Here is a 22508-nt window from a genome sequence, read left to right as displayed (position 1 = left end):
GACAGATGGTCTTAAGTTTTCCTGCAAATTGTCTTGATAAACTTGGGAATTAATTTTTCCGTTGATGACAGCAATCCGTCCAGGCCCTGGGGCAGTAAAGCGGCCCCAAACCATGATGCCCCCTCCACCATATTCCACAGTTGGGATGAGGTTTTGATGTTGGTGTGCTGTGCCTTTTTTTCTCCACACATAGTGGTGTGTGTTCCTTCCAAACAACTCAATTTTGGTTTCATCTGTCCACAGAATATTTTGTCAGTAGTGCTGTGGAACATCCAGGTTCTCTTTTGCAAACTTCAATGCGATGCATCAATGTTTTTTTTTTTTTTTTTTTTTTTTTTTTTTTTTTTTTTTTTTTTTTGGACAGCAGTGGCTTCCTCCATGGTGTCCTCCCATTCACTCCATCCTTGTTCAATGTTTTACTTATTGTAGATTTGTCAACAAAAATGTTAGCATGTGCCAGAGATTTCTGCAAGTCTTTAGCTGACACCCTTTCGAGCTTAATGCAAGTCAACAATTCTTGAACGTAGGTCTTCTGAGAGCTCTTCTGTGTGAGGCATGGTTCACATCAGGCAATGCTTCTTGAGAACAACAAACTCAAAACTGGTGTTTTTTTTTGTTTGTTTTTTTTTTTTTATAGGGCAGTGCAGCTTTAACCAACACATCCAATCTCATCACATTGATTGGACTCCAGGTTGGCTGACTCCTGGCTCCAATTAGCTCTTGGAGAAGTCATTAGCCTAGGGGTTCACATACTTTTTCCACCCTGCACTGTGAATGTTCACATGTTGTGTTCAGTAAAAACATGAAAACATTTTTTTTCTGCGGTATTAGTTTAAGCAGACTGTGTTTGTCTATTGTTGTAACTTAGATGAAGATCAGAACACTTTTAATGACCAATTTATGCAGAAATCCAAGTAATCCCAAAGGGTTCACATACTTTTTCATGCAACTATAAATAAAATTATAAAGCTACTGTTATTGAAAAACAAGCTTCTCTTACAGCTGTGTTGATATGGAGATCTTAGTTCATCTGAGATCCATTTAATAACATCTGTGTTTGTGTTCTTTCTGCAGTTGCTGATATGTGTTGAAAATGAGTGGTGTAGGAGAGAACTCGTCAGACCCTGCTAGGGTGGAGTCTCAGAAACGCAAAGAATGCTCCTCAGATCTGCTGGGCCCCAGGTAAGCGTGTGCGCATGTGCGTGTATGTTAGGGGTGGGAATCTTTAGGCACCTTACGATTTGATTATGATTCAGAGGAATGTGATGCGATTCTAAAACAATTATTGATGCATCTTAATGCATCTTTTTTTTCTTTTCTTTTTTTTCCCCCATTTCTGAGGACTTGGTAGTTTTCAAGCATCCATAATGTAAATGCATTATGGATCATTACAAATACTTTTTAATTTAAATATCTAAAATCTTTTATTAATAAATCAAATGATGTGGCAAGTGAACTAGAAGGCTCTCATTCACTGAGATGCTTCTGCCACTCATCTGCGATAAAATGCGCTGTTAGGGTGAAATAAGATCCAGTTGCAGTGAGTTTCAGCACGCAGCACGTTACAGCCGTTTTGCCCGTTTACTTTAGCGATATTATAACTTCGGTTTTGGTATGGATGTAGAGAGGGTGGGTGAGGGGGGTTGGCGGGGGGAGTCGCTGTGTCAGTAAACTATTTTCGAGACTGGACGCTGAATCTCGGCTCCAGAGTGTGCAGCATAGCGCGAAAGCCCTGAGACGAAGTCTCGCCTTGCCAATATAGTATGAAAAGACAAATATTTGGAGATGAATGGACTTGTTTGCATTTATAAGTGCAGTTGGTCAGCCTTGTAAAATAGCTGAACATTAAGAGACAGAAACTGTTCTAGTTTTGAGGAAAAGTTTTTGGCGGAAATGGAAGAAAAACTATATCTGAGCTCAAAGCAGAGTCCGTGTTCTCACTTATATTTTTTTTAGCCTATATTAGGGCGTTCACGCACACTGAGACATATTGGACATTAACTGTTGTGTCTCCCAAGCTGGTTTGACTTTGTTGAAAGGACAAAATGTCCCTTCTTGGGGTTGTGACTTTAATACAGAGGGAGCTGGTCGGATTTCTCGCTCATCCAGTTCTGTTTTTATGTGCCGCCACAGACTGTCCAAGCGCTGCACTTACCCAGGTTCCGCCTTTTACGTTCCGTCAACATTACGTTATAAATTAAATATTCAAAAAATAGATTTTTGACATTTATAAATCGATTCAGAATCACTCACGTCTGCATCGCGATGCATCTATGAGTCGAGTTTTCCCTCACTCACTCACTCACTCACTCACTCGCCAATTGCTTGTTAACACAAATAGCTAATCAGCCGATCACACGGCCACAACTCAGTGCATTTAGGCATGTAGAGGTGGTCAAGACAACTTGCTGAAGTGCAGGCCGAGCATCAGAATGGGGAAGAAAGGTGATTTAAGTGACTTTGAACATGGCGTGGTTGTTGGTGCCAGACGGGCTGGTCTGAGTATTTCAGAATCTGCTGATCTACTGGGATCTTCACACACAGCCATCTCTAGGGTTTACAGAGAGTGGTCAGAAAAAGAGAAACTATCCAGTGTCCATCAGTTGTGTGGACGAAACTGCCTTGTTGATGTGAGAAGTCAGAGGAGAATGGGCAGACTGGTTCGAGGTGATAGAAAGGCAACAGTAACGCAAATAACCACTTGCTACAACCAAGGAATGCAGAACACCATCTCTGAACGCACAACACTTCAAACCTTGAAGAAGATGGGCTACAGCAGCAGAAGACCACACCAGGTGCCATGCCTGTCAGCTAAGAACAAGAAACTGAAAGTACAATTCACATGGGCTCAGAAATTGGACAATAGAAGATTGGAAAAATGTTGCCTGGTCTGATGAGTCTCGATTTTAGCTGCAACATTCAGATGGTAGGGTCAGAATTTGCTGTATACAACATGAAAACATGGATCCATCCTGCGTTGTATCAACGGTTCAGGCTGGTGGTGTTGGTGTAATGGGGTGGGGGATATTTTTTTGGCACTCTTTGGGCCCCTTAGTACCAATTGAGCATCATTTAAATGCCGCAGCCTACCTGAGTATTGTTGCTGACCGTGTCCATCCCTTTATGACCAAGGTGTACCCATCTTCTTATGGCTACTTCCAGCAGGATAATGAACCATGTCACAAAGCTCATATCATCTCAAACTGGCTTCTCGAACATGACAATGAGTTCACTGTACTCCACTGGCCTCCAGTCACCAGATCTCAATCCAATAGAGCACCTTTGGGATGTGGTGGAACGGCAGATTTGCATCATAGACGCGCAACTGACAAATCTGCAGCAACTGCGTGATGCTATAATGTGAATATGGACCAAAATCTCTGAGGAATGTTTCCAACACCTTGTTGAAAGTATGCCACAAAGAAGTAAGGCAGTTCTGAAGGCAAAAGGTGCAACCTTTTACTAGCAAGGTGTACCTAATTAAGTGGCTGGCGTGCGTGCGTGTGCGTGTGTGCGCGTGTGTGTGCATGTATATTTGTGTGTATTTTATATGTGTATATATAGAGATATATAGATATGGATAGATATATAGATATGGATACATATATAGGTATGGATAGATATATAGATATAGGTATGGATAGATATATAGATATAGATATGGATAGATATATAGATATGGATAGATATTTAGATATGGATAGATATATGGATATGGATAGATATATAGATAAATATTTGTGTGTGTATGAAATAAATGTGTCCCAAAGTCTAAAAGTCAGTTTGTTCCATTAAAAATTTTCCCAATTGTTAAAGCTTTGTTAATAATGTATTGGCTAGTGTTTTAGCTAAAATTTGTTCCTACTGAAACATTTGGTAAAAGTCTGTGTTGATTTGGTAAACTAAAATGTTTTTTAATTACTAAAATGTTTTTTGTTAGGGTTTTTTTTTTTTTTTTTACTGACTACTGTTTGTTTGTTGTTTTTTATTCAAATAATATGACGTGTTTGTACCTGCAGAGGGACAGATAGTTTTAAAGACCTTTTAAAGGCACAGTCTTATGTATCATACAAATGTCAAACATTTTTTCAATCTATTTAAATAAAACGTGCCATATTAGGGTTTGTCTTGTGCAGTGCTCTATGTATTTGTTGAGGTCTTGAAAAGCATTGACTTTCCAAAATTGTGCAGCTGCTCTTCTGTAGATAGACAGAAGGTGGATATAGATTTCAGACTGGAGCTGTATTAGTTTGTGAAGCTCTGAAACAGAACCTGTAGTTGAGCTAGATAAGGCTCAGTATGTGGATGGGTTGTCTTGAGTAGCTATTTTTAGCATTCTCACCTGACACTCGCGCTGGAATAAAAGCACAAAAGACCCTTATTTCACTGGATAGGATAAGCAGTGTTCCTCTACCTGCAGCAGCCCATTTCCACTCTCTGTTAACTGAGTAATCATGGTAACATGCTCCATATGATGAATTTATTTAACGCAAGCTATAGTAGGACTGTTTGAATGTGAGATGGTTTGAAAGCGGGCCCAGAGAGCCCACCTCATGTCCGCTAAGTGATGGTGTTCTACCGTGGCGTAACAACACACAAACAGGCTGATCAGACCAGGGTTTCGCTTAGTCAAACAGTTTATCCCTGCACTTTCCTGCACGTCCATCAGAGTAAATGCCTGAAGAACAAGCAAACATCAAGTCTTTATTTCTGTTCCCAAACACTTTTGTTAACTGTTTGTATTGTGAATCTCCTCCTTTCTCATTTTCTTGTATTTGTCTCCTCAGCCCGAAGCGGAGCACGGAGAAACGAAACCGGGAGCATGAAAATAAATACATCGAGGAGCTCGCCGAGCTGATCTTCGCCAATTTTAACGACATTGACAACTTCAATGTCAAGCCTGATAAATGTGCAATCCTTAAAGAAACTGTGAAGCAGATTCGTCAGATAAAGGAGCAAGGTGAGGTTTTATCCCCTTATCCTCCTTTTCCCTAGCATTACATGTAGGACACTTCAGTTAGGTTGTTTGGTCTGATCACTCATAAGCCTGTGCCTGATTGGTCACGATCAATCAGAAATCTCCTCTGATTGGGCAGTAGGCTTTCTGTGATTGGTCAGAAGCACAGCTCTTATTAGTCAGGCTGTCTCTCATTCGTCAGAACCGGTCTTTGATTTTTACTGCATTGATATGCTGGTCATTTTTGGCCCAGAACACAATTTTGTAGAATAAAGTCACTAATTAAATCACTGTATTGGTCAGAAAAATTCTAATTGGATGTTATTTTGTCCTGATAGTGAAGCTGCAATGCATGTTGTGAATGGTTGTGAATGGTGGCAGGCTGTCTGGTGTGCATTTGTGTTGCTGTACAGACGCAGGCTGATGAGTCAGGCAAACTCCGGGGGTTGTTTGTGACTCAGTGAGCTCAGTGTTATGTAATGGTGAACAATGTGATGCAAACTCACTCAGCAGCGGCTGCCGTCTGTCAGGCACTCGCTCACTTTACCTCTCTTTCAGTATTTTTGTTGATTGCATTTACTTACAGTATTTGACAAAGGCATATTGAAATAATGTACTATTTTTACAAATGTACATTTTGGCCTGACTAATTCCACTGTAGTGGGATTGTTTATGTTGTCATGACAATGCCACCTCCTTAGAAACATCCATACTGTCCTTTTTGCCCTATTTAAATTTTGAACTTAGAATTTATTTGTATTGTTGCTATATTGATATGCTTAATGTTTGGGAATATGTCATATTTCTAAAATCTTCACCCAGTTGAACTGTTCTCAAAAACCTTTTAAATCAGTGGTCAGAAATGCCATTTCCATGTGAAAAAAAAAAAGTTTTCCAAAAACTCCAGATAAATATGGGTGTGGCGTTTAATTAAGATGTTTGTTACAATAAGACAGATACAGTCAGAATAATAAACGCACAGGACACTCATGCCATTAAACAAGTGTTCAATACATATAAACTATTTAACCACACTAACCAAACCAATCCAGTACCGAGATCAGCTTGTTTAAATCTGTCAATAAAGGAGTTACAATGAGCATGTCACCACTGGTAACATTACCATCATTTCATCAGTACCGGCATGTTGAACCAGAGCTTCCTGTGAGTTATCTTGTCTCCCATCACCATGTAAAAGATGCACAAGGCTCTGTTATTGTTGGATGCCATTTTTTTTTCTTTTTCTTCTTTCTCCATTCACCAAGATGGCCAATGAATGGGCAGAAGGCCTGTCACAATTATTTAATCTGACTGCAAGTGTTGTTCACAGTCATTACATTTATTCAGCTCAAGCGGACTAATGAAAACGCACCCGGCTCATATTATGCTTGTTAGAATACAGAAACATATGACTGTGAGATCTAAACCAATCACTTTTCTAGCTTCTAGTTTTAACTGTGTGCTTGATGGGAATAGCAAGTATAGCTAATGGTAATTTTGGCATGCATTCTAGCATAACTAGGGTTTTTCACACTCTCTAGAAAAATGTGACTGTGCCTGACTGTTCAACTGTCGGTACATACAGTATACGCAGTGAAATGCAACTTCTCCTGTTTGCTGCAAAGTAAAAAGCTGGCTAAACATGTCAGCTAATAAACCAGTCTAGCTACTTCAGACTTGTACACACTTAAAATTATGGTTCTTCAGGATTCTTAAGAAAATCGTGCTATATATAGCAACAAACACTCAGAGCTCTGCATGGTTAAAGTGTTTTAGCATCGTGAAATCGTTCTTCAGATTGATTGTGATTGTGCTGTGGACGGTTCTATACAGAACCTTTTTGAAAAGCGTTCCATATAGCACCAAAATGGGTTCCTCTGTTGTAACAAGCTTGACATCGTAACAGTAGAAGAACCCTTTTTGGTACTATATGGAATCCTTTTTGAAAAAGTTCTATATAGAACCGTCTAAAACACACTCTCCATCAATCTGAAGAACCCCCTACACAGTGAAATAGCCCTTTATTCATACAAAGAATTGTTTGAGTGCTCATGTTTCTATATTTGGATTGGTTTTCATTATAAAGAACCCTTGAATTTCATGATCCTGACAGGCCTAGTGGGCAGACTTTCCTATAAGGACTTTGCATGTACTTCATATCATAGTATTTTTGTTAAAGGCTATTAAATAGGCTTTTCTGGTAGTTATGCTATCCTCTACTGGTTTTAATCCAGGACTGTAGGAGGTGGTACGCCCCCCCCTCCTCTGGTTAAATATAAGCGATCAAACTTATTTTTTCATCTAGGAATTTTATATATATGCGGATAAGAAAATAAACTTGATAGGACTGGAATTGGTTCAAATATTTCTCATGAAGAGGAGCCTGTTACTGCCTGTCAGCACTGAATCTTAAATCAGATCTGCCCTGCTGTGAGTGATACAACTATCTCATTTCCATTTCTAAAGAAAAACAGTCTCTGAAATACATATTCCCTCTTAAACCTGCTTCCTGAATAAGCCATAAACTGCCGTATGGCTTATTAAACTGCGTTTATTAATGTGGTGAGCTGATCTACTTTTTCATCTGTGATCTCCGTGATGAATTTCACAGTAAACTGAATCTCAGAATCATACATTACAAAGTCTGTCTGCTTAAAATAGGTGGAAACTGCAATACAGCAGCTTTTGAAAAATCGAACCCTGAAAAAGTTAAACTAAAAAGTAAAACTAAAGACGGGCTGATCAAATTTTGGAATTGTAGCTGAGGTTGTTTTGCTTTTTGTTTGCTTAGAAATGCCTGATGTTATCAGAATCATAACCGTGAAAGAAAAATATGAGCATTGGACAGATAATTAAATGTACTGCAATAAAATTCCTGCATATTATTCATTCTACTGCATTTGTAACAGTTAGATTTCTCTGTAATGCTAATCCAGGTAAGCTTAGACCCAGTTTTTACATTCTGTAAATGTTTATACATCAACATCAGCACACAAGAATATATACAGTACATTACATTAGATTACCATGCTTTTAAATGCAGTATAATTAGTCAATGTTCCGATCCTGTCTTTTTGCTCTTACGTTCTACCAATCAATAGGAATGACCCATTTTTGGGGGCTGACCAGCTGCAGCCCAACGCTGGTAAAGAGGACGAGTGAACAATAAGGGGTGTGTCTGCCTGGTCTTTTTTAAAGGGTGCTCAGTACAGGAACGCCAGACAGAGCAGAGCCCATTCACATTATTGTTAGCTATATTATATTCTGAGCTGTATTCCTAAGGAAGCACACTTCAGATATCAAACATCCATAATTAGGCGTGTGTGTGTGTGTTTTGTGCATTAATGTACTGTATTGTCTAAACATGTATATCGAATACAGATTCACTTATTGTTCAGGAGCTTTTAAATGAATCTGTCTCTCTCTGTCTCTCTCTCTCTCTGTCTGTCTCTCTCTCTCTCTCTGTCTGTCTCTCTCTCTCTGTCTGTCTCTCTCTCTCTCTGTCTGTCTGTCTGTCTGTCTCTCTCTGTCTGTCTGTCTGTCTCTCTCTCTCTCTCTCTTTCTCTCTCTCTCTCTCTCTCTCTCTCTCTCTCTCTCTCTCTCTCTGTCTCTGTCTCTGTCTCTGTCTCTGTGTCTGTGTCCGTGTCTATCTCTAGAAAAAGCTGCTGCAGCCAATGAGGAGGAGGTTCAGAAGGCAGATGTTTCATCAACAGGCCAAAGTGTTATTGACAAAGATACCCTTGGACCAATGATGCTGGAGGTCAGTCACTGCTCCTATGTCTACTTTGTGTGTGTTTTCTAGGTTAGACTGACCCTTAAATATGAACATGCACATACATTATGGACACCCAACATCTATAACTAAAGATCAGAAAAGTTATGTGGTTGCTGATATACTGTCATATACAAACATAGTCTACAGTAGTCCAGTTAAGCAAAGAATGGTAGCATTTTAGTCTGTGTTTATAAATGTGTGTCATGCAACTGTTACAATTTTCACGAATTTAAACAAAGTCAAGAGGTGTGCTCAGTTTTAGAGAAACTTACTAAGTCAGAGTTGTTCACAATGGTGGTGATGGGAACCAGACATCCACCTCTAGAAGGCCCCTCACAGAAAGTTAATACATGAAATGGTAATGAGAATACTGCCTGATATCAGAGATGTTGTTTTATGATCATATTGAGAAGATTCTAGCCTTAAAATCCTTTAATGTGGAGGGATACATGCAGGGCTCTACAAGGCAAAAGAGTCCCCAAAGAAAACTTTCATCACCATTGTAAATAAATTAGTATCTACAATTAACCATTTGACCTCAAACTACTCTGAGTGGCTTTGGTTCATTTTAAAAATTGGTGGAATTCTCCTTTAAGGATGTGTAAGTGTGGCTGTAGACCAAGTGGTTAAGTGTAGGTGTAGTAAATCATGTGATGGTCATGTGATTCCCTATCCAGGCCGTTGAATGCAGTGTACTCAGACTGTATCCCGTCTTGTTGAGAATATTTATAGCACTGTAGGTCTGACGTCACTGTGCTGAAGCTAAAAATAGTGGAATATCCTCAGCAGGCTTTCTCTCGCTGTCTGAGATTCCGTAACGCACGGACACTTCACATACTCTCTCATGGCTAATTAAAAAAAAGCTCATGACTAAATGCCAGAGAGGAAACCCAGCGGCCACAAAACATCTCTTATAATGGCCTGTAAACACTTGCAGGATCTGCAGTCATGTTTAAGCAGCTTTCTGCACTGCTGAAAAAGACTATTGTTTAACTGTGAAAGCTAAAGCTTCTGTAGCATTGACAGAAACAGCCAGCACCAGTTAGACATGATTCAATGTAGAGATTTCTTTACAGTGGTGGTAACAGTAATTAGGGGGTTTCAATGTCAACAAGACAAATACAGCATTACGTTAATGTCTAAAAAGACATTTTTTTTCTAGAATGCTCAAAAAATGGGTCGAAAGAGTTAGCTTAGCGCTAACATACGTTAGAAATTCAACAGTGGTGCTATCAGAAATTAGCATTATCATAGAGGTGTGGTGCCCCCCCCCCCCCCCCCCCCCCCTCAAGTTCTCACAAATATGGCCAAACCCCAAGGCCTGACTTCAAGTCACGGTCCTCCGCTTTTGGTTTGTATCGGTATGGCCCCGATGTGTATGTGTGTGGGAGCATGTTTAAAACAGTGTGTGTGTGGCTCATGCTCCCTCCGTAGAGGAAGTTATGCAAGTGACCTGTGGTGGGCAGCGGGAGTAAAGTGGGTCAAAGCGGGCCACACAGCAGCCATCAGCACTTTTCTCACAGAGTTGTGCAAGGTTGGCCAATAAAGGCCATTCTGAAGTATGTTCTCTCTGACGTTTACTTAATATGCTCACCAGATGTCCACAACTACTGCACGGCTGCTGGGCTAGACTGAGATATAAACGTGCACTGGCACAAAGAATCTTGGCTTGTTGGAAAAATGTAAAAAAAAATTGGCTTATAAAGTTGTGTACAGTTTTGGGCACCTCTGGTCAAATGATGTTTTCTCAGTGAAATAAATAAACACATCCTTTACAGAGAACACACTTCTACACGTTTAGTGCACAATTACTGTTTATTGGCTAAATATAACATTTTGGGAGAAAAAAAAACTGTATAAAAAACTGTAAAAAAGCTACGGTGCAGTATTTGTTTTAGTTTTTACAGTGGTGGTGATCGGAACCAGGGCTCACAGTATCTACTACAGATATACACCTATACAGCCGTTTTATTTCGTTTTCAAAACCACCAGTGAACCCACACTTTCTGAGTTTTTATATGTAACGCTGATGATGGTAAAACAGGGATAAATCTGAAAGATTTCCTCACAACGCAGTACATGTACTCCTTCACCATGAATCGGATTTAAGGATAACAGGAAAAATCATAAAGAACTTGCCACTTTAAAACAAAAAATCTGTAAAAAATGTTTATATTGTTCCCCAATTGCCTTAACTAATACCAGTCAGTACATATTTATTCAACAGAGCTACATGTACTGTAATCAGCGTTAATAGCAGTATGTCATAGAAGTGTAAGATGATTTAGTTAGCACCATGCTAATTGGGGGGGGGTATAATCTTCCATTACTTGTTAGCCACATTAGCCTTGTAGCTCCAGTGCTAAAACTCAATTTCACACTGGACATAGTCTGATAGACTAAATTTGTGAAAACTGGGTGTGACTTTTAAAATATTGCCTTATTGGAGAGGTTTTTTTTTCCTGCTGAAGTGAGACTTAAAACACACTTTACAGAACTTTATGGTGATTGCAGAAGGTCCTCAGGATGGTGAGAAGTATTCAGTAGTCTAATTGACACAGAGATGTTAGTTAATGCCACATTCCTTCAGTTGACACTTAGGCATGCTGCCCCATCAGGAAACTTGGGCATCTTATGCAAACTTCAATTCCAGCAAAGCTGACACAGTATATGAAATACTAATAAAAACAGAAAATATGGATTAGTGCCTTTTGTTGCAGTGGTAACTTTTTGTGGATGCAGCCACAGAAGATGTTTGGTGACCATGGTTTGTTGAAAGTATTCTCAAGCTCCACTTAGTGGTTTTTTTTTTTTTTTTTTTTTTTTTTTTTTTTTTTTTTTATGCAGTGCTCTCTGAGGGATCGTAGGTCATTCAGGTGCAGTTTTCTTGAACTTTGCGCTCATTTTGCCAGTTTCTCTGAATCATTTGATATTGTACATGGTAGAGGATGAAATAACTGAAATCCTTGCAGTTATTTGTTGAGGAACTTGTATTTTCCTGACTTCTTTGGATGATGTTGCAGACCTCAGTATCAGTATAAGCATACATTTACAGAAAACATACGATAAACAGTAAATATCATATAATTGAACTATTTTTTTTGTTTGTTTGTTTTAATACAGGTCACAATGGGTTGACTAATCACTGCTTTGTGTTTTTATTTGCATTTCACATACCGTTCCGGCTTTGCAGTTTGGGTATATAAATGTGTAACGAAATATTTGTCCGGCTTTAACAAAAATATATTTTGCCCTGTAAATATATTGCCCTGGTACAAAACTCTAAGCCCACTCTATAAAACGACCCCCACACTCATGCAGATGGTGCTGTGGTGTATAATCTGCATTGAAAATGAGGGTAAGCAGCTGCTCCAGGTGTACACTAATACCAGTGTTTTAAATGGGACTGCTCACTGAAGAAGCTCCGTCACAGATTGTTAGTTCGTTGAGCAACTGTATCATCAGCATTACACGCCTTCATCCCCTTCACCTTGCTCTGTCGTGTATGTGCAGCAACAAGGTCACTAGTTTTTTACTAATGTTATGTTCACAGACAGCTGGATGGTCATTGTGTTCAGATTTTATAGTGTTTTTATACAGTTTATATACATTGTGATTTATTCACACTGCAGAATCATCCACTTGTTGCTCATTTGTTGGATTGGAATTTGTTTAAAGGGTCTGTGATAATGGCTGACATTTAATAACAAATCTCAAACTATAATAACAGTAATGCCAATGACAATAAAAATGCTGTATGTATGACACCTCAGAAATGTGTATGTAGAAAGCTGTTTATGGTCAGTAAGCATTATTGCGTAATAATTTCCAAAATCATAAATGTTGGATTAATGTTTTTATTTATTCTAATAAGTATTGGTTTATGTATGTCAGTGTGTTTGTTTAACCATTTCCAAACATCTTCTTAACTTGTAGTTATATACATAATGCCTGCTTTATTTGATCAGTCTTTCATTAAATTAAATCAGGTGCTGCTGATACAATTAAATAAATCCTTGTGATAGCTGGAGGTGTCCAAGAGAAATATCGACCCAAATCTTCACACTGACTCACAAGAGATCAACTACTTCTTTTGAAAACCAGATTTTTTAAAAATGTTTTATTTTTATTTATTTTTTTTATATACTGCGTTTATGTTTGCATTTCATATGTATATGTGTGTTTTTGTAATCAGTAAAATGGAACATGACCTATATTTTATATAATCTTATACACTCTCTCTCTCTCTCTCTCTCTCTCTCTCTCTCTCTCTCTCTCTCTCTCTCTCTCTCTCTCTCTCTCTCTCTCTCTCTCTCTCTCTCTCTCCCTCTCTCCCTCTCTCCCTCTCTCCCTCTCTCTCCCCTTCAGGCCTTGGACGGCTTCTTCTTTGTGGTGAATATGGAGGGTAATATTGTGTTTGTGTCTGAGAATGTGTCTCAGTATCTGCGCTATAATCAGGAGGAGCTGATGAACACCAGTGTTTACAGCATACTGCATGTAGGAGACCATGCCGAGTTCATCAAAAACCTGCTCCCCAAATCACTGGGTGAGGATCACTGCTGGATGTTTTCAGTATTTACTAATAATCTTAAAGGAACATGTAGACGTATAAAGATTCCTGCATTGATCTAAAGGCAGCGATTCACCTGCTGTGTAGAACCATGTTCCATAATCAGCGCAGTCAAATATTTTATACATATTGCTGTTTATAATATCTAATTATATACCATTTTAAAATTGTGTATTTCCAAAAAAAAACATGGTGCTTACTGAGAGGCATCAGGTTTCATAACAATAGCGCTGTTCCTATTCCTAGATATTTCTATATGTAATACACATCTACTTATACACTAAAAGTAGTAGTCTGTGGGTCTCTGGGCAGCTTTACTAAACTCTTCTCTCTAGGTTTTGGTGGTAGCTGGATTTTCTTAAACCACAGTGGTGCCAGAGCAGCATCCTGCGTTCAGTGAATTGCCTGCTAAAAGATCTCAGGAATATTTGAGTGTTCTAGATTGAAAAAGGTCTAGATATGAAGATTAGCAGAAGATTTCTAGTTTCTTGCTAGGCTTAAATTTTAAATATTTGGACAATCTCATCTTCTTCTTCGTCTTTCTATTATTCTTTTCTCTTCTTTTGCCTTCTCTTCACTTTTTACCTCCTGTAATTTTTTTCTTTCCCATCTTCTGTTTTTCTCTATACCTCTCTTTTCATCTTTTCTCTTATCTTGAAATCATCGTTTTAGTGTTGCAAATTGCCCTAATGTGTGGAAATACTCCTTTCTCTTAATGTTTAATGATCTGTAACTTAGGGTTATATAAAAGGCTTATATAATAACTTTTCATGTGCAGGTAGCTTACCTGTGTTTTAACAACAGTCAGCTAGTCTAACCACAGCAGGGTTCTAAAACGTCATTGTCTTCTGAAGAACGCTCCTCACTGCTGCACGTTGCTGTTGATAATGTCCATTTTTCAACTCTGCAACAGAAGCATAATACAACACAAGAATCAGGTTTATTACAGCAGCCACTGACTGATCATGATCAGATTGGATTGTGACCTTACAAATGAATAAATATGTTTCTGTATTTCTGGCAGTGAATGGTGTGCCGTGGTCCAGTGAGAACCCACGGAGGAACAGCCACACTTTCAACTGCCGCATGCTGGTGAACCCCCACAGTGAGCCGGAGGAGGAGGCACAGGAACAGGAGGTGCAGCAGAAATACGAAACCATGCAGTGTTTCGCTGTTTCTGAGCCAAAGTCCATCAGAGAGGAGGGAGAGGGTGAGAGAAATAACAGATCTCTCTACATATAGAGCAAATGCTTCACCATCTAGCACAAATTTCACATACTAATATACCAAATACCTGTACTGAGATCTTATTGCTACATGTTGCCATTTGACTTGCAATATACTGAGAACACTTTGCTGAATGAATAATATGATATGGTTAAAATGAGCCTGCATTAATTTGAACTAAAATATTGAGCATATGCAGAACAATATCCAAATCATACCAGTATTGGCAGATAATTGCTTTAAAAAATGATTTGCATTGGACTGATATTTAGATGTTTAGGCTCGTATTTCAGACTGGTACTGAGGTGTGTTTATTGATCTCTAGTAGAGCAGAATGTTTAGCCAACACTGGCTTACTGCACTAAAATATCTGCATTTTAACATATTTTAACACATTTTCTGCACATACTGGATTCATGGTTCATTTTCACAATGTTGTGAAGCAAATTTGAATGACAAATGATCTGATGAAACTATATGCCAGGCCTGGATCATCAAGTTATGAATCAGTTAAGCTATCATTGTAACCATGTCATATAATAACTTTCTGTGAGGAAAATTTTAGAGGTGGACATCTGGCCCCTATCACCACTGCTGTGAGCAGTTCTAACTTAGTGGATTTGTCTAGAATGGACCGTTTCACACAAAACCGCTCTGAACATCTTTGTTTCCACCTTAATGATTGAGTTATGCAGAACATTTGAAAAATGTGTGTAATTCCCCTTTGAATATGCAAAAGATAACACTCCACAGTTCCCAAATAGATCGTAAGCATCTGGTTATGGGAAAAGTTAGGAAAACTCAACTCTTAACAAAATGTTCCTCTCACTGCTGCATTACAACTGAGCTCATCGGATTACTCAATTTGACATTGACCGTGTACCTCAAACATGTTAAAGCAGTGCTTGAATGTTTTGTGTATGTAAACGAAACGCAGATTTCTGAAACAATGCCTCAGCGTCACTCCTAGAGATCACTGTTTACCTTGCTGCATGATATATTGTTTATCACGATGTTGGCCTTTTCAGTACTATTTACTGTTTATCCTGCCTATAGACCTGCAGTCCTGTCTGATCTGTGTAGCACGGAGAGTTCCTATGAAAGAGCGGCCGATGCTCCCCACTCACGAAAGCTTCACCACACGGCAAGATCTCCAAGGTAACCATGACTACACACTGTACACAAACTGAGTCACTTCTCAGGCGCACGCATCACCAGTCTGTGTTGAAAAGAGAAGGGTTTTTTTGTTTGTTTGTTTTTTTTGTTTGTTTGTTTTTTTTTAAATAGCAGGTTTGGCACTCATGTATTCATCTCATAGCCTCAGATGATTTCTGTGTATGCACATTAACATAAATTCTGTTGCTGTACTGTTTTAAAATGATAAGCATGTAATAATTAATTTCCTGGTTAATTCCATCATGTGTTACATTTACATCTGATTTATGTTCTGTACAGGCAGGTTTCAGTCTGTGTTGCTGAAGTTTCATAAAATGATTAGTGCCATGTTTTATTTTCCACTGTTACTGTGCCTGAGTGTGTAGTCTCTGCGTGTGCCTGTAGGGAAGATCACCTCTCTGGACACCAGTCTGCTGCGGGCGTCAATGAAGCCGGGCTGGGAAGACTTGGTGAGGAGGTGTATTCAGCGCTTTCACCTGCAGAACGATGGAGATATGAGCTACGCCAAACGGCACCAGCAGGAAGGTCAGTCATCTTAATATCACAACATTAATCATACAGATGCTGGACTACACTGAGACTGACTCAGTAATACATCTGCATGTGCATGGTACCAGTTAAAAGTTTGGAGACACTTATCATTCATTTTTAATACAAAAAAGGTGCAAATGCTCACGTTGTCTTTGTTGTTTTACATTAACTTGACATTAATTGGAGAGCTGATAACATTTTTCCGTTGTTTGGAAAAATGCTAAATTGAAGGAACAGCTGGTAACAGTCTTTCCTAAGAAATAAAGCCAAAGGCCGTACAAATTATTTATGTATGTGTCACTTTTACTTTTTAGCGTAGTTTGAAAGCACCAGTTATATGTTCTGACTAGCATTAGGCATTTGGTTAGATCAATAGATTGGGACACTAAAGCCGTTTTTGGTGAAGGATCTTGCACTACAAATGTTATAATGAATGCTCCAATAAACTGAGAATGGAAAGATTAACATAAAACACATTATCAGCCATTTGTTATTTTAGCTATACTGAAAAATGTATCAAATCAAGGCACCACTTTTTTTTTTTATGTTGAATCTTATTAATGAAACTTTTCGCACCCTTACAGTAAAGGACAGGGTGTAACTTTGCCCCACCAGTATCTTTGAAAATGTTACAGCTGCTTTGTTCAAAAGTGGCAGTGAAATCAAACATTAGTTGGAGAATTTCAATAGAAAGCAAAGTTTCCTCAGATTTTTTGAGCACTGCATGTGTGTTTGTGCTTGAATTATTTGTGTGGATTGTGTTACCTATGGTGTTTTTTATTCTGTGCAGTTCTGAGACACGGTCAGGCCTTCAGTCCAGTTTATCGGTTCTCTCTGTCTGATGGAACCATCGTCTCCGCTCACACTCGCAGCAAACTGGTCCGATCACCGGCCACCAACGAGCCGCAGCTTTACATGTCCCTACACATTCTGCAGAGGTACGCTTTCATTTAGTTTGGTGCATGTGTATACACAGCCTTTGACATTTCCATTGTGCTCTTGTGTACTAACTGAAGATGTAGTAAATAGTGCAATATCTGAATTTTCTTTCTTTTCCACAAATATAGTTGATCAGTCAATCAGAAAGAATAGCACTTATAGCAAGTAATTTCTCGTTGACGAATGCCTGCATTAAGAAGTACTTTTTATGAGCCAGTCTAGCAATGGATTCAATAAACAACAAACAAACAAATAAATAAATAAATGCCGCTGGTTTAAATAAACTGCCTTAATCATAAGATCAGCTGAAACAATTTAAATAAATCCTCTTATGGACAATCATGTGCAAGGAGAGCAAATCGTCTGAAAGTCCTTTGTAGGAAGGCTGTCCTAACGTGGTCTAAAAAATTAAAATTGTCACATTGGGGATTTTGAGAGAAATTGATGGGTAAAATGTCCACAGTGACCAGTTAGACATTGTAGCCTTTAAATAAAAGTTTTAGTAGAGAAAATTGGTGGTTCCCTGATATGAATGGAGGTTTCCAATGAAGACGGTCTTTCGGAATGAGGAAGCAGACCAGTGTGAATGAAACAATAGCTGCAGTGTCCACAGTACAGATCAACATTAAAGTGTTTCTCAGGAGGCGTTCAGGGTTTAAAAAAGATTTTCCAACATGTAACTTTTCCCTTCGGTTCACCCCTACACTCTTCCAACAAAGGCCCCTCTGTGTTTTAATTTGTGCACCCGTCTCTGTCAGTGGGTTCTGAATGTGCAGCTGTAAGTATTAAATCCTGAGGATTCCCGATGAGTCGCTTTCTTCATCATTCCTGTGACCAGGTTTACATTACACCAGGAGAAACCTTACACTATAAAAAAAATTTGTTTTAATGTATGTAAGCATAAATAACTGTAGCACCGCAAAGACAATGAAAACATGTCACTTTAATGGCATCTAGAAAGACTTTCTTGTATGGCATGTAAAACAGAGCTCTAAAACTGCAGTGAAAGAAGTGAAAACCATTTATTACTGTCTGCTGTCCAGCAGCTTGTTTTATTTTAGCAGAAAGAATAAGTAGAGCTTTAGAAAGTGTTGTTCTAAAGTGCTCTGCTACACTTTATCAGGGCTGCTTTTTTTTGTAAATGAGGGAAAAATAGTTCTTGCGCTTTAACCTCTTTAACTCCTTGAGACCATTGGTGGTTCCAAAATACACTTCGTCGTTTTCTTCATAACTTTCGGATTTCATAAGCTACATTCAAAAGGTGGATGTTTTTGCAGTCAAATAGATGGACAATGTCATTTTAAACCCTTATAATAGAAGAAGCTGAGCTCACAAGCTTTCTCTACTTTTTCACATTTTCTGTTAATTTGAGGGGAGCTCCACCCCCCCCCCCCCCAAAAAAAAAATGAATAAATAAAAACAATTTACATTTATTTCATACAATTACTGAATAATTTCTTATGATTTGGTCATGTAAATTCAGATGGACAAACCAAAATATACCCTGGTCGATTGGCTGAATAAAACATTGTTGCCAGACTAATATCTGTCGGTTTTTGATTGTGAATTGAATTGGCCATAATGTGTGGAATCCTATCAGTCAAAATGAAAATGCAATATGTAAAATGACAATGTAATTGTATGTTTGCTTTTTAATTTCCCTCTTAAAATTCAATGTTGAGCTCAAAGTGAAAATTCAGTCAGTACTGTGATTTTAATTATTCTAGTGTTGACATTTCATTTCAACACAGTTTTAGATGCTTTATAAATAGCTTTGTTTACATTTAAATTTTTTTCCGCAACTACATATTTATGCTTAATGTAATTATGCAGTAATTGTGTCAAAATGATAATTAAAATGTAATTCATCTTATTTCGGGGTCTTCCCCCAGTAGACAAGCCATCGTGATCTACCTTTTATGGATGGATGGATGGATGGATGGATGGATGGATGGATGGATGGATGGATGGATGGATAAACACTTTATAAGGATTTCTGGTTTTTTGGTTTTGTTTTGTTTTTGGTTTTTTTACTTTGAATGTTTTTACTGCCATTTTCTGATAATTGATATGTTTTTCTGTTCTTGCTCTACCTCCTCTGTTTCACTTCATTAAGCTGTTCCTGAAATTCTCCTGTAATCTTTTTCTGTGGTAAATGCTGGAGGAAACCTCTCTGCCATATGAGATTAATTTAGCTAATGACTGCTGGATTAAAGCGCCGTAATAAGGTGGTTTCAGAATGCTCTGCTTCATCACCACAAATTAGTTGGGTGCTAATTAAAAGAACGGCATTGGTTCTATTGGTTTATTATGATGATTTGTTAAACCCATTTTTATGAACTGTGTTGGGCTTTTTCCTGTAGAAATTTAGTTTTTTATGACTGTTTAGTATTGCAGTACTGGTAAACTAATGAGAAAAAAAATCACTTGCTGTCATATGTGTCATTTCACCTTCATACCCTGGTACTTCAGCTATGGTTCAGCTGTACTGATTTTGGAATGTTGTAATCATTTATAATAGATTATATTTCATGAAACACTATTTTTGACCAAAACAAATAACTGTAAAGGTGGATGACCATCATATAAAAATGGCTTTGTCTGTCAAGCTGCCTACTTAGACAGCTGCCTCGTGAATGGACTTTACTATACATTTTTATATTCAGAGTATTTTAGTACATAGTGATTCTGAAATTGTACCAAAATTATTCAATCAGATTGTGGCCGAATTTGAGATGCATTGAATTTCACAAAGAATCTCTGTGTTGGTTCTGTGTATTTTTCCCAGGGAGCAGACTGTATGTGGCATGAACCCTGAGCTTGGCACTGCCCAGCCTATGGGCAAACTTGTGAATCCGGTGACCTCCATGACCTCTCCTAACCCAGCCGGTTCCTCACAAGGTCAGGACAACACCATCAGCAGCAACTCCTCCACCTTCCCCTCTGCTGGAGCTCCTAAAGATCCGGCGGCCATGAACGCTATGCAGGGTTACCGCTTCGGCTGCCCTGGCACAATGGGCCATGCTGCACCTATGCAGGGTTCCACGCCTCAGGGCAGCGGGTACCCTCTGAAAATGAGCAGCCCATCTCAGGGTAGTCCTGGTATGCTTTCTCCAAGGCACCGAGCAAGTCCAGGCATAGCAGGATCTCCTCGATTGCCTCCCACTCAGTTTTCACCTGCTAGTGCCCTCCATTCGCCTGTGCCCATGTGCAGCAGCAGCAGTGGCGGCAATGTGGGTGGCACCCATGGTTATACTAGCAGCTCCCTCAATGCCCTCCAGGCACTCAGCGAATGCCATAGCATCAGCCTGGGCCAGGCTCTCGGCTCACCAGACAGGAAGTTGGCATCTCCAGCTAACTCAGGAGGGGTCAACCCTCACCTTCTGCACAAGCTAGGCAGCTCGGAGTCACTCGGTGAGCAAGCGCAAGCGGAACACGGGGGGAACATACAGGGAGATGACAATGAAGAGCAAAGAGACGACAAAATCAACCCTGATTCTGGGGATTCGCAGAACAGGGTACATGACAAAGGCCACACTAAGCTCCTCCAGCTTCTGACCACTAGAACAGAACCCATAGATTCTGCCTCTCCACCTCCAGTCGCCAGAGGAGAACCCGGATGCAAGGAACCACCTGGAGGTCCAGGATCACAGTCCGGAGCTTCAGCCACCCACGCCACCTCCCTGAAGGAGAAGCACAAGATACTCCACCGGCTCCTCCAGAACAGCACATCTCCAGTGGATCTGGCCCAGCTCACAGCTGAAGCTACAGGGAAGGAGCTGTGCCAAGATGGCACAGGAGGAGGAGGCAACGTGGCAGAACATGTTACCAAACAGGATCCAGTTAGTCCTAAGAAGAAGGACAATGCCCTGCTGCGCTACCTGCTGGACAAAGATGATAACACACTGAAGGATAAAAATGTGAAGCTAGGTCCGGGTGAGACCAAGACGGAGGGGGCTAAAATGGTGCAGGTGGAGAAACCAGATGGAGGATATGAGCAGGTGAGTGGAGATGGGTTTGTTGCAGAAATGGGTTTTCCAGTGCAGAAACTCATTTTCTTGTTTAGCAACCTAGTTAGAAGATGCTGTATACAGGGGTTTAACTAGGGATGTGTATTGATTGTCAAATTATAATGGTATCTGTGAATAACTTCTTTTAAAAAAAATTGGCATTGGACAGATGTTTAGGTTTGGCAGATATTTAAACAGAATTGATGTTTATTCACCTCAAGAACTGCGGAAGGTTTAAGTGATGCTGGGTTACTGCACTAAAATAGTAGAATTTTAGTCGTTTTGCTGCATTTGTCACTGCAGAAATAAATGTTATTGCTCTAATGCTAATCCAACTAGCCCCAAATTCTGCATTTTATAAATGTTTATATATCGACATTATACTGTTGTTAGCTTAAGCTGCTGAGCTGCATACTCCAGGTCCCCGGCAACCCAGGAGGATAATCGGGTTAGAAAGTTTGTGTGTGTGTGTGTGTGTGTGTGTGTGTGTGTGTGTGTGTGTGTGTGTGTGTGTGTGTGTGTGTGGTGTTTTTTTAGAGGAATTTGTTTTCGATTGAAAACTTTGTGTTTTTATTCTACTCTTCTATTTCTCTCTCTGCTCTCTCTATTCTTTTTCATTTTTTCTATTCTCTTCCACTTCACTCTCCCTGTTTCTTTCCTCCTCTCCATTCTCTGTTCACTCTTACTCTGCTTCTGTTCTCTTCCTATTCTCTCTATTTCCTCTCTCTTCCTCTCTGTTCAACGTGTTATATTATTAATAGTATTGATGATGACATCTATTAATAATGTTTAAAATATATATTTTAAATTAAATTATAATATTTGTTTTAGTATTATTTTTATTATGCTTTAAATTGTGTTTATTAGTAGTAGCTCTTCCACTCTGCACTCTGTTAGTCTCTCTGAGTCTCGTTTCCTGAGTAGCTACTGTTAGCATGTCAGCATAGCATCCTCACTGCCCTGCAATTCCCAAGAAAATCCCTGTGAGTTCCTGTGAAAGGGCCTCCTGAGTGAGCTGCACCACAGGGCTCTCTCCAGAGAGAGCACGTGATCAGAGGAGAGGAGCAGAAATGCAGCAGGTGGAGGAAGATGCTGTTGTTTCACAAACATGCGCTGGTGGAACATTTTGGAATTTTATTACACTTTGATTTTCATCTTTGTTAGAATACGTATTATTCAGACCTTTTCGGTATATATTATTTAAAATGCAAACTATTAATTGAATGTTTGTTCACCGTTCGGCTTTATCATCCATAACCTATACGTCGTCATAGAACTTGGCACATCACCGCGCAATGTCGCACAGCATTGCCAGCGAGTGTT

At 39.3% G+C, this 22508-nt stretch overlaps 1 protein-coding gene across 3 annotated transcripts in view; it reads left to right on the top strand.

Annotated features, from left to right (window-relative positions):
• Positions 1 to 22508, top strand: part of ncoa2 (nuclear receptor coactivator 2) — a 111769-nt gene that overhangs the window by 60843 nt on the left and 28418 nt on the right. For all 3 annotated transcript variants that reach the window (XM_017696203.2, XM_017696201.2, XM_017696202.2), the window contains 9 exons: positions 1075 to 1182; positions 4788 to 4960; positions 8614 to 8717; positions 13101 to 13278; positions 14327 to 14512; positions 15586 to 15687; positions 16090 to 16230; positions 17027 to 17174; positions 19964 to 21176. In XM_017696203.2, coding sequence (XP_017551692.1) covers positions 1094 to 1182; positions 4788 to 4960; positions 8614 to 8717; positions 13101 to 13278; positions 14327 to 14512; positions 15586 to 15687; positions 16090 to 16230; positions 17027 to 17174; positions 19964 to 21176 — 2334 coding nt within the window. In that variant the 5' untranslated portion in view covers positions 1075 to 1093. The remainder of the gene's footprint in view (positions 1 to 1074; positions 1183 to 4787; positions 4961 to 8613; positions 8718 to 13100; positions 13279 to 14326; positions 14513 to 15585; positions 15688 to 16089; positions 16231 to 17026; positions 17175 to 19963; positions 21177 to 22508) is intronic.

The sequence above is a fragment of the Pygocentrus nattereri genome, chromosome 24 (genome assembly GCF_015220715.1).
Source record: "Pygocentrus nattereri isolate fPygNat1 chromosome 24, fPygNat1.pri, whole genome shotgun sequence".
In the NCBI taxonomy this organism is placed as follows: Eukaryota; Metazoa; Chordata; class Actinopteri; order Characiformes; family Serrasalmidae; genus Pygocentrus; species Pygocentrus nattereri.
This window is presented reverse-complemented; position numbering and strand designations above follow the sequence as displayed.